Source organism: Rhamphochromis sp. 'chilingali', assembly GCF_963969265.1.
Source record: "Rhamphochromis sp. 'chilingali' genome assembly, chromosome: 6".
NCBI classification, from domain to species: domain Eukaryota; kingdom Metazoa; phylum Chordata; class Actinopteri; order Cichliformes; family Cichlidae; genus Rhamphochromis; species Rhamphochromis sp. 'chilingali'.
Genome location: NC_137933.1, coordinates 38079594 through 38090907, shown reverse-complemented (window position 1 = coordinate 38090907; position 11314 = coordinate 38079594). Strand labels below are relative to the sequence as shown.

The 11314-nt window shown below is 47.6% G+C and overlaps 1 protein-coding gene across 1 annotated transcript; it reads right to left on the bottom strand.

Moving 5' to 3' along the window:
* Nucleotides 1–8146: 8146 nt before the first annotated feature.
* Nucleotides 8147–9284, bottom strand: LOC308398758 (uncharacterized protein). The gene is made up of 2 exons (XM_080885542.1): nt 8815–9284; nt 8147–8602 (listed from the first exon to the last, which is right to left on the bottom strand). Exons 1-2 carry the CDS (start codon nt 9122–9124, stop codon nt 8523–8525), a joined length of 390 nt encoding a protein of 129 aa, XP_080741668.1. The 5' UTR covers nt 9125–9284; the 3' UTR covers nt 8147–8522.
* Between the last annotated feature and the right edge of the window lie 2030 nt (nt 9285–11314).

Genomic DNA, 11314 nt, shown 5'->3' with positions numbered 1-11314 from the left:
TATTAATAATTGGGGAAATTGTTTAGTGCTTTAAAAAATTTTTTTAATATGTCTGCACAATGACACAAAGACACTAATATGATACACTAGACGGTAGGGATGGAAATAGACCCTGCACATGAGAAAATGCTAACTTTCTGTTTTAAGACCGGATGTAGAGTTGTCCAAAACACAAAAACGGAAAGATTGCGTTAAGTTACAAAGAGCAGAAGGTGGGAACACTCTCCATTACTGTGTCATAAAAGAATCAAATGATCAATTTTGACATTTGAAGAGTGTAGATCAATTGATTGTTTACATCACTCAACACAAGAAGAGCTGCATTACAAAATTAGAAGACCATCGTCCACGTTCAGAAGCACATCTCTGTATAGTGATAGTTCTCATGATTTAAAAAGGCAAATGTTTAGCATTCAAACTACAGGTGAACAATAGTCAAAGCCAGATGTTTCCCTCGTTATGCCAATATCAGCTAGTCAACAAACAGTGAAATAAAAGCCAGAAAAAAAATGAATAAATGATTGCTGGTAAGGGTCTCGATATATAAAAGGTATATAAAGTATATAAAGGTTTGAACTTTGAGAGTGTTTAAACAAGAGAGTAAAGTGTGGAAATGTTCATGCCTGTCTGAGAAAAGTGTATAAAGTGTGTAGTGAGGGGTTTTACAGCCTTAAAACATATATAATAACTGTAAAAAATAAAGTTGGCTATTTAGTGCATTTTACCTATTGCTGGTTATTTTTAGAATGTAACTCCCGCAATAAACGAGGGACCACTGTATACGAATACTGAGAAATATATATTTTGAATCCTTTCTCTCTTTTGCTCTGAGGCGTGGGGGAAAAAATATCAACAAATCGATGAACATCATCTACAGATATATTTGGTAAATGCCCAAGACATCTTGAGAAATGTAAATCGCCACTTGATTCATCCATTTGGTTGACTTGTTTTGGAAAACCCGACTGTAAAGAAGGAGCGAAAATCACACCGGAAACGAAGCGCTATACAGTAGTTTCCCCACTGGAAGTAGCATATGCTAACGCACACATAGTCTATAGATTAGATTCTTTATTGATTCTCTTATCGATTGTTATTGGGTCCTCACACCATCACAAATCCCTAACGATCACTCACATCTCTAAGATCTTTCTCTTCGTAGAATACAAAGCTGACAGCACAAAGCAAAGACGAAAACCAGCACAAAAAAGCAATCACGGTGATTCTGCGTCCATAACATGAACAGGTAGAAAGGGAGGCTGCAGCCTGACTGCTCATCTGCTTGTTACCTGGTGAAGTTAAGGCTTTGGCTGCTAGGGTTGGCATTCACTCAGTTTTCAATCTGGGTTCTTGCTAGCTTAGCGTTAGCATGTCGTCTAGCAGCATAATACAGTTGTTTCTGTCCTGGATGCAGTTATCCGCTTTACCATTCATCTTGTCCTGTTGTCCAATAAAAATAAATGTCCATACCCATGCTCCAGACAACATAGGTTTTTTTTTCTCCTCTGACACTCAAACTGAAATCAGCTGATTGTAGTGTGAGTTCAAGAACCAATAACCAGGATGGACAGGCAGGCAGACTAATAATTCCAAGGAATTGGGCTACTGAGAACCAGTTTTCCATAAGAACCGGTTCTTGATTCCCATCCCTACTACACTGCTTGCCCCCTTATAGGGGATTTATGGCTCAGCAGGAAATCTTTGTCACAACTACACTAACGTTTATGCTGTAACCTACAGCTATTGTGACTGGCCTGTTCAGTACTATCTATTCCTCCATTGCCGCGTCTTCTTTTTCATTTTATAAGTGAGATTATATTATATACAACCATACAGTAATTAACACATAACCTACATTGACCACCTATGGGGGTTATGTTGTAGATTCTACAAACATTCCCAGGAGTCTAAATCAGGTCTAAGAAATCGAGTACTGGGCTGAACACTTGAAATATCAAATCTGTGGGATAAAACTTGTTGGCAGCAGGCGGGGCTTACAGGTAAGCTAAAACAAACAAACAAACAAAAAGAGAAAAACATGTAGGGTATATTTAATGGGGAACTGACTCTGGTCTCTGTTTTGTCTTCACAAAGAATGGTGTGCAGTCTTTCAGTCAGTGTGAAGTCTAAAACAATTCCTTTTCACACAGAGAATCTCAACTTGGCCTATTACCGGCTCTACAGTGTTGGAGAATGTCAAGGATCCTTTGAGCCATTGTGAGTTGCCAGTGATAGATATTGGCAAACAGCTTGCCTATGTGAGTAAGGATAACCTTCCATTTGATCAATTTTGCACCCGTCTCTAAGACTATACCCTCCAATAAATCAATAGCCTAGATGTGTTTGTCCTGGTGCTTTTCATTCTCCTCAAGCCCCTTCCATACGCTCCTGTCCTGAACTACCTTTCTTTCCCTTTGCTACTCTCAACACGCTGCCTTTGATATCCGTTTCCCTTTGTTCTTTTGCATCTTGGTTTTAAGCTTATTTGTTAGATGTGATCTAGAAGCTGTTGCAAATTACATTTTCGTGATTTGCCATGATACAGTATTTCACAGTTTCCACTGTTTGTCATCAAACAGTACTTCAGACTTAGCTGCTTGTTTTGGTTATTTTTGTAGGGAACAAAGGAAACTTTCTGTAAGCTGCAGCAAAGGAGAAGGAGTTTTGGACTGAGAAAGCAACAAACAGAAGGAATTAGATTGAGAGTCAGGACAAGTGACAATTTATTATCAAACAATTAAGTAAGGCACTGAAAACAACAAGACTTGGGGTGTTAGTGTATTAATATGTTCCCATAAAGAACAATCCAGCCTGGGGGGGCAATAACATAAAGATATATATTTTGCTTTTAATTTTACATTACAACAGAGTCATTATTTTTGTAATAGTCAAAGGAACAAGTTTGTAGATGCTGCAATTACATTTCCCGAACAAAATACTCAGCCATGCAAATCCCCCAGGATGTCTCGTCCCTTTTTATCTCTACTGAGATTCCAAAGAAGGGGGTGTTTTCTAATGACTTCAAATAATCTCATAGAGCTTCAGCCACATATACCAATTATTAATTAGAAACTAGAAGCTCCACTGGGAGCTTTCCTTGGTGAAATTAAAGAAAACAAAAAAAGAAAAACAAGGCGTACATTGTCCCATAGTTCAAACTTCAAGTCATTTAAATGTAAGATGTACAAGAGGTGTATAGCTAGATAAATTAAGGCATCTTCACTCAGATTTTGTAGTGTCTTACACAGTGACACAATTTCATGAGATTCTTGTCCTGTGTTTCAGTAGCGTCTTATTTAAATGCTTATTACTGCATTTGTATATATATTAAAAATCCACTTTAAAAATGTAAGTGCTTTGAGAGTATGAATCAGTACGTAGATTAACAGGACATTTCCCAATAAAGTTAATAAACACACAAACAGTACTAAGTAACGTACAAAACATTTTTTTTCAATATATCTTGTGTTTTGGCATTTATTGTTGCAGATTAGCAATTTGGGAGATCGGTGTGGGGGGGGGGGGGTCCGACATGCCCTAAAAACCCAATAGTTGCCCTTATCAGATGACTAAATAGCCTCCTGGCACCTTTCAATGTGCAGGAATAGTGGTTTTACTCTGAGTCCCTCTGTATGACCAACTCTTCCCCCTAAACCAAAAGGCGGGTCCAGTTAACCTTCACAGGAAGCTAATTTCCACTGTTTGTATCAGCAGTTTCATTCTTTTGGTTACTACCCAGAGCTTGTGGCCATATAGATCAAATATTGGATGAACTTGTCAATTGTTCTTTTTTTCTCCATAGGGTTTTTCTGAATTACTCTTTGTCTGGCCCCTTACCCAGTACCAATTTGTCTCTAGAGTCCCTACCAGGAGCAAACCCCTTAACTACAGTCGCTTGCAAAAGTACTTTTGCACATTTTGTCACATAACAGCCACAAACATGAATCAATTTTATTGGAATTCCACGTGAAAGACCAATACAAAGTGGAGTACACTTGAGAAGTGGAATGAAAATCATACATGATTCCAAAACTTTTTTACAAATAAATAACTGCAAAGTGGGGTGTGAGTAATTATTCAGCCCCCTTTGGTCTGAGTGCAGTCAGTTGCCCATAGACATTGCCTGATGAGTGCTAATGACTACATACAGTGCACCTGTCATGGCTACTGAACGGACCCACGCGCAGACAGTTCTTTCAAGGAAACAAAAGGGGATTTATTTACAATAGGGATCGCCTTAGTGCAAAATATATGTACAGTGAGTTGGGAGGGGGTCCAGGGCTCCAGGGAGAGAAGGAGGGGGGGGGAATCCACACACACGCTTCCTCTTCCACTCAGTCACCGCCACCGCTCCTCCGCACACACGCACTCCTCTTCAGCCGCACTCGCTCTAACACTCCACACACTGCCCCACTTGGACAGGTCCGGTGATTCGGTCCAGAATCTACAGACAGAAGGTCAAAGGTTAGTTCCACAACATAAAACACGTGTAAGCGATTCTTCTTTGAATATGCCGCGAGCACGAACTCAGGTGGTTCGACGTTCCAGCGGTGAGCTGCTCTGTGCCACTGCCTTAAATAGCAGCTGGGGAAATCAGCCAGATCAGCCGCAGGTGGACACCATCCACAGGGGTGCGTGGGCCAAGAGTGAGAGCCCGTAATGAGCTCCACCCAGGCAGAGAGGAGGAGGAGAGACAAAAAACTAAAACTAACAACAACAAAACCTGTAGCCAGCGTGGGCCAACCAGAGAGACACGGGGACCGTGACAGTACCCCCCCCCCTTAACGGGAGCCTCCCGGCGACCCACCAGGCTTATCCGGATGAAGGCGATGAAAGTCGGCAACCATCCCGGGATCCAACACAGCGGAGCGGGGAACCCAGCAACGTTCCTCAAGGCCATAACCCTCCCAGTCCACCAGATAGTGAAGACCCCTCCCGCGACGGCGAGAGTCCATGATGCGGGAGATCGTGTAGGCAGGGAGGCCACCAATGACCCGAGCGGGCGGAGGGGGCCTGGAAGGAGGGCACAATGGACTGGAGAGACACGGCTTAATCTGAGACACATGGAAGACATTGTGTATCTTCATGTTGCGCGGCAACTTAAGGCGAACAGAAACAGGGTTTATCAAAGCAGCAATTTCAAAAGGCCCGATGAAGGTTGAGGTGAGCTTCTTCGATTCGGCATGAACAGGAACGAAGCGTGTGGACAACCAAACCTTTTGACCGATGGTGTACTCAGGAGCGTGAGTGCGGCGCCGGTCAGCCAGACGTTTGTAGCGTTCTTTCGTGCGCAGCAAGGCCGCACGGGTGGCCCTCCAAACCCGGCGACACCTACGAAGGTGAAACTGGACCGAAGGGACAAAGTGCTCACCTTCCAGAGCAGGGAACAGAGGAGGCTGATACCCCAGGGAGGCCTCAAACGGAGATTGCCCTGTAGCTGAAGACGTCAGGCTGTTGTGGGCATATTCCACCCAGGGCAGTTGGTCGCTCCAGATGGTTTGGTTGGAAGCAACTATGCAGCGCAGAGCGGTCTCCAGCTCCTGGTTAGTGCGCTCAGTTTGTCCGTTGCTCTGTGGGTGGTAACCAGAGGAGAGACTGACCTTGGCTCCTAGCACCGAGCAGAACTCCTTCCACACACGAGAGGTGAATTGCGGCCCACGATCCGAGACCACGTCCTCCGGGATGCCATGGAGGCGGAACACATGATGCGTGAGATGCCGAGCCGTCTCCAGGGCCGTCGGGAGCTTGGGGAGTGCAACAAAATGCGCAGCCTTTGAAAAGCGGTCAACAATAGTCATTATAGTGGTGTTACCTGCTGACTGTGGGAGGCCGGTAACAAAATCCACCGCGATATGGGACCACGGCCGAGACGGTGTGGGTAAAGGTAGCAGCAAGCCGGCCGGAGGTTGATGTCCCAGCTTGTTGCAGGCGCAGGTTGAACAGGCAGAGACGTACTCCCGAACGTCTCGTGATAATGTGGGCCACCAGAAGTAGCGCTGAAGGAAGGTGATCATTCTGTGTACTCCTGGGTGACATGTGAAGCGGGCAGTGTGAGCCCAATGCAGTACCTGAGACCGAGTGGCCGATGGAACAAAGAGCCGCCCCGCTGGTCCTCCTCCTGGATCTGGTTCAGCCCGCTGAGCCTCACGAATGGCCGACTCGATTTCCCATGTTATTGTACCAACGGCACAAGTCGCTGGCAGGATGGGCTCAGGGTCCTGCCTCTCCTCAGGCACCGAGAACTGCCGTGATAGGGCATCCGGCTTCACATTCCGCGAGCCCGGTCTGTAAGAGATTGAAAAGTTGAAACGGGTGAAAAAAAGAGCCCACCTGGCCTGTCGAGCGTTGAGACGTTTTGCTGTTTGCAGGTAAGCCAGGTTTTTGTGGTCCGTCCATACAATGAATGGCTGAGCCGTGCCCTCCAACCAGTGCCTCCATTCCTCCAAGGCCAGTTTTATAGCCAAGAGCTCCCGGTCTCCCACGTCATAGTTGCGTTCGGCTGGGGAGAGGCGGCGAGAGAAGAAGGCACAGGGCCGTAGCTTACCCTCTCGCTGTTGTGAGAGCACCGCGCCGACCCCCGAGTCGGAGGCATCCACCTCCACAATGAATTGGAGTCGCAAGTCAGGCTGAGCCAGGATGGGTGCGGTGGTGAATCGGTCCTTGAGCTGTGTGAAGGCCTTTTGGGCCGCCTGATCCCACTGAAAAGAGAACTTAGGAGAGGTTAAGCGGGTCAAAGGCAGAGCGATTTTACTGAAGTCCCTAATGAACCGGCGATAAAAGTTGGCAAAGCCGAGGAACTGCTGAAGCTGACGGCGATCAGTTGGTTCCGGCCATTCCACAACAGCTTTGATCTTGGCCGGATCCGGTTTGAGGTTACCCTGGTCAATTATGTAACCCAGGAACGCCACTGTTTGAACGTGGAATTCACATTTCTCCCCCTTTACAAAGAGTCTGTTCTCCAGCAGCCGCTGCAGGACCTGTTTTACATGGGTTACATGTTCGGTTTCAGTCTTAGAGAAAATCAGGATGTCGTCCAGATAGACGAAAACGAACCGATCTAGGAAATCACGGAGCACGTCGTTAACCAACGCTTGGAAGATGGCTGGGGCGTTGGTTAGCCCGAAAGGCATCACCAGGTACTCGAAATGACCGAGGTGTGTGTTAAAAGCGGTTTTCCACTCATCGCCGTCTCGGAGTCTGACCAGGTGATATGCATTTCGGAGGTCCAGTTTGCTGAACATGGTGGCCCCGTGAAGGAGTTCGAATGCAGATGAGAGAAGCGGGAGAGGATATTTATTCCTGACTGTAATTTTGTTCAGCCCCCGGTAATCAATGCAAGGACGTAGCGATTTGTCCTTCTTCTCAACAAAGAAAAAACCAGCCCCTACCGGGGACGAGGAAGGGCGTATTATGCCAGCAGCCAAGGATTCTGAGATGTAAGTCTCCATTGCTTCCCGCTCAGGCCGCGAGATGCTGTACAAGCGGCTCGTAGGTAACGGAGCCCCAGGAAGCAATTCAATGGCGCAGTCGTACGGCCGGTGGGGGGGTAACGACCTCGCCCTGTCTTTGCAAAACACCTCGGCCAAGTCGTGATAAACTGGCGGCACAGAGGAGAGGTCCGGTGGTTCCAAAGCCGGGGGCGGTTCGACAGTAGAGGCGAGGGGAGGGGCTGATCTAAGACAGTTCATATGACACTCCTCCCCCCACCCAGACACGCACCCCCTCTTCCAATTTATGCGCGGATTGTGTTGCTGCAACCAGGGGTGGCCCAAAACCAGGGGGGCGTGCGGAGCCTGAAACACAAAAAGGCTGATTGTCTCAGAATGATTGCCAGATAACGTGAGGGTAACCGGCTCCGTAACATGAGTGATGTCTGGTAGGCGCTGCCCCGACAAAGCAGAAACACGAAGGGGGTGTGGCAACGGGTCGGAGACCAAGTTTAAGCGTTTGGCGAGGTGTGAGTCAATGAAGTTTTGTTCAGCGCCAGAGTCTATTAAAGCGGAGAGAGAGTGTGTCATGGTTTGCTTAGTTATCTTGGCTGGCAGCAGAAGACGTGGAGGAGAATCTTGAGAGAGCCCGCCCACCAGTATTCCTGCCTTTACTGGCGGGCGCGCCCTTTTGATCGCAACTGGCAGTTTGCCACGAAATGGCCTGTCTTGCCACAAAACAAGCACTCACCCGAAACCAAACGGCGATGGCGCTCAGTGGCGCTAACCCGGGAGTGCCCCAACTGCATGGGTTCCTCCTGGTCCAACTCCTCCCTTCGCTCACGGAGCTCTGCCTGGGCTCCTCCGGGCACCGTCTTGGGCCGCCCCGAAGGCTCATGAAAGGGGTGGAGCCGGGAACTCCGTCGTGCACGCAGGCGGCCGTCTACTTTCACACACAAACTCATTAAAGCATCTAGCGAGGAGGGCAATTCCCGCATGGCTAATTCATCTTTTAACTCCTCACAAAGGTTATTTAGCAGGGTACAACATAATGCATCCTCACCCCAGCCGGTCTCCTCAGCCAGAATCTGGAAGTCAATGGAGTAGTCTGCCATACTCCGCTTCCCCTGCTTCAGGTTCAGCAACCGATGAGCTGCTGCTTCGGCGCCGGATCCCTTCTCAAAAACATTTTTAAATTTCGAGAGAAAAACAGCATAGGTTATGTCTGGATTGGCTTTAAGCGCTGCCTGTGCCCACAGCAGCGCGCGGTCACGTAACAGCTGTACAAAGAATGCGATTCTTGCTCCATCATCTTCAAACAAACGTCTCTGTTGGCGGAAAACCAAAGAGCACTGCGTCAAAAATCCTGCACACTTTGACAGCTCACCAGAGAAGGGCTCAGGGGCAGGTAGACGGAGTCCTGCGGTGCCTGGCTCCAGAGCAGAGGGGGCTGTTACTTCAGCTGCTGCCGGCTCCACAGCTTGGGCTTCGGCGCCTTGCGGGGCGGGGTGAGCCGCCGAGGGCGTTCCTTCCAGCGGTGTAAGCCGAGCCACTGCCTGGGTGAGGGACGCAATCTGGCCAAGCAGGTGTGAGAACATCGCCTCGTGGCGGACCAGCACCGTCTCCTGTGACGCAAGGGCTCGCTGGACTGGGTCAAGGTCTGCTGGGTCCATATTCTGGCTGGAACGTTCTGTCATGGCTACTGAACGGACCCACGCGCAGACAGTTCTTTCAAGGAAACAAAAGGGGATTTATTTACAATAGGGATCACCTTAGTGCAAAATATATGTACAGTGAGTTGGGAGGGGGTCCAGGGCTCCAGGGAGAGAAGGGGGGGGGGGGGGGGGGGAATCCACACACACGCTTCCTCTTCCACTCAGTCACCGCCACCGCTCCTCCGCACACACGCACTCCTCTTCAGCCGCACTCGCTCCAACACTCCACACACTGCCCCACTTGGACAGGTCCGGTGATTCGGTCCAGAATCTACAGACAGAAGGTCAAAGGTTAGTTCCACAACATAAAACACGTGTAAGCGATTCTTCTTTGAATATGCCGCGAGCACGAACTCAGGTGGTTCGACGTTCCAGCGGTGAGCTGCTCTGTGCCACTGCCTTAAATAGCAGCTGGGGAAATCAGCCAGATCAGCCGCAGGTGGACACCATCCACAGGGGTGCGTGGGCCAAGAGTGAGAGCCCGTAATGAGCTCCACCCAGGCAGAGAGGAGGAGGAGAGACAAAAAACTAAAACTAACAACAACAAAACCTGTAGCCAGCGTGGGCCAACCAGAGAGACACGGGGACCGTGACAGCACCTGTGTGTAATCTAATGTCAGTACAAATACAGCTGCTCTGTGACGGCCTCAGAGGTTGTCTAAGAGAATATTGGGAGCAACAACACCATGACGTCCAAAGAACACACCAGACAGGTCAGGGATAAAGTTATTGAGAAATTTAAAGCAGGCTTAGCACTGTTCAAGCGATCATTCAGAAATGGAAGGAGTATGGCACAACTGTAAACCTACCAAGACAAGGCCGTCCACCTAAACTCACAGGCCGAACAAGGAGAGCGCTGATCAGAAATGCAGCCAAGAGGCCCATGGTGACTCTGGACAAGCTGCAGAGATCTACAGCTCAGGTGGGGGAATCTGTCCATAGGACAACTACTAGTCGTGCACTGCACAAAGTTGGCCTTTATGGAAGAGTGGCAAGAAGAAAGCCATTGTTAACAGAAAATCATAAGAAGTCCCGTTTGCAGTTTGCCACAAGCCATGTGGGGGACACAGCAAACATGTGGAAGAAGGTGCTCTGGTCAGATGAGACCAAAATGGAACTTTTTGGCCAAAATGCAAAACGCTATGTGTGGCGGAAAACTAACACTGCACATCACTCTGAACGCACCATCCCCACTGTCAAATATGGTGGTGGCAGCATCATGCTCTGGGGGTGCTTCTCTTCAGCAGGGACAGGGAAGCTGGTCAGAGTTGATGGGAAGATGGATGGAGCCAAATACAGGGCAATCTTGGAAGCTCTTGGAGTCTGCAAAAGACTTGAGACTGGGGCGGAGGTTCACTTTCCTGCAGGACAACGACCCTAAACATAAAGCCAGGGCAACAATGGAATGGTTTAAAACAAAACATATCCATGTGTTAGAATGGCCCAATCAAAGTCCAGATCTAAATCCAATCGAGAATCTGTGGCAAGATCTGAAAACTGCTGTTCACAAACACTGTGCATCTAATCTGACTGAGCTGGAGCTGTTTTGCAAAGAAGAATGGGCAAAGATTTCAGTCTCATAACCTAAAAGACTGGCAGCTGTAATTGCAGCAAAAGGTGGTTCTACAAAGTACTACATAGGGTTTAATGTGGTGTTGACTCACCCTTTGCAGCTATAACAGCTTTAAGTCTTATGGGAAGCCTTTCCACAATATTTACAAGTGTTTACAGGATTTTTTGACCATTCTTTCAGAACTATATTTGTGAGGTCAGACACTGATGTTAATGGCAAGACCTGGCTCACAGCTCATTAGTAAGTGAAAGTTGGCGACCTCTTCTTAGTATTTGCCCAAGCAACCAGTGACTCCACTTTGTGATTTTGGCTGAGTGGCTGTCATTCCCAGTCACTTCCACTTTTTAATACTACCATTAACAGTCTGCTTGCCCAGGTGCTTAACTTTCTGTATCTGAAATCTTTAACTATGGAAGCGATTAAAACACCTGAATTCAATGATTTGGGTGGGTGAGTGAATACTTTTGGCAATATGTTGTATTTCGAGTGACAGATGATGTTTTCTAAACTTGCAGATCAACAAAAAATGAATAGATGTTTTTTGTATACAACAGTGCAAATAGATGGAGTCCAAAAGCGTGAACAGAGTTTTTTCACAG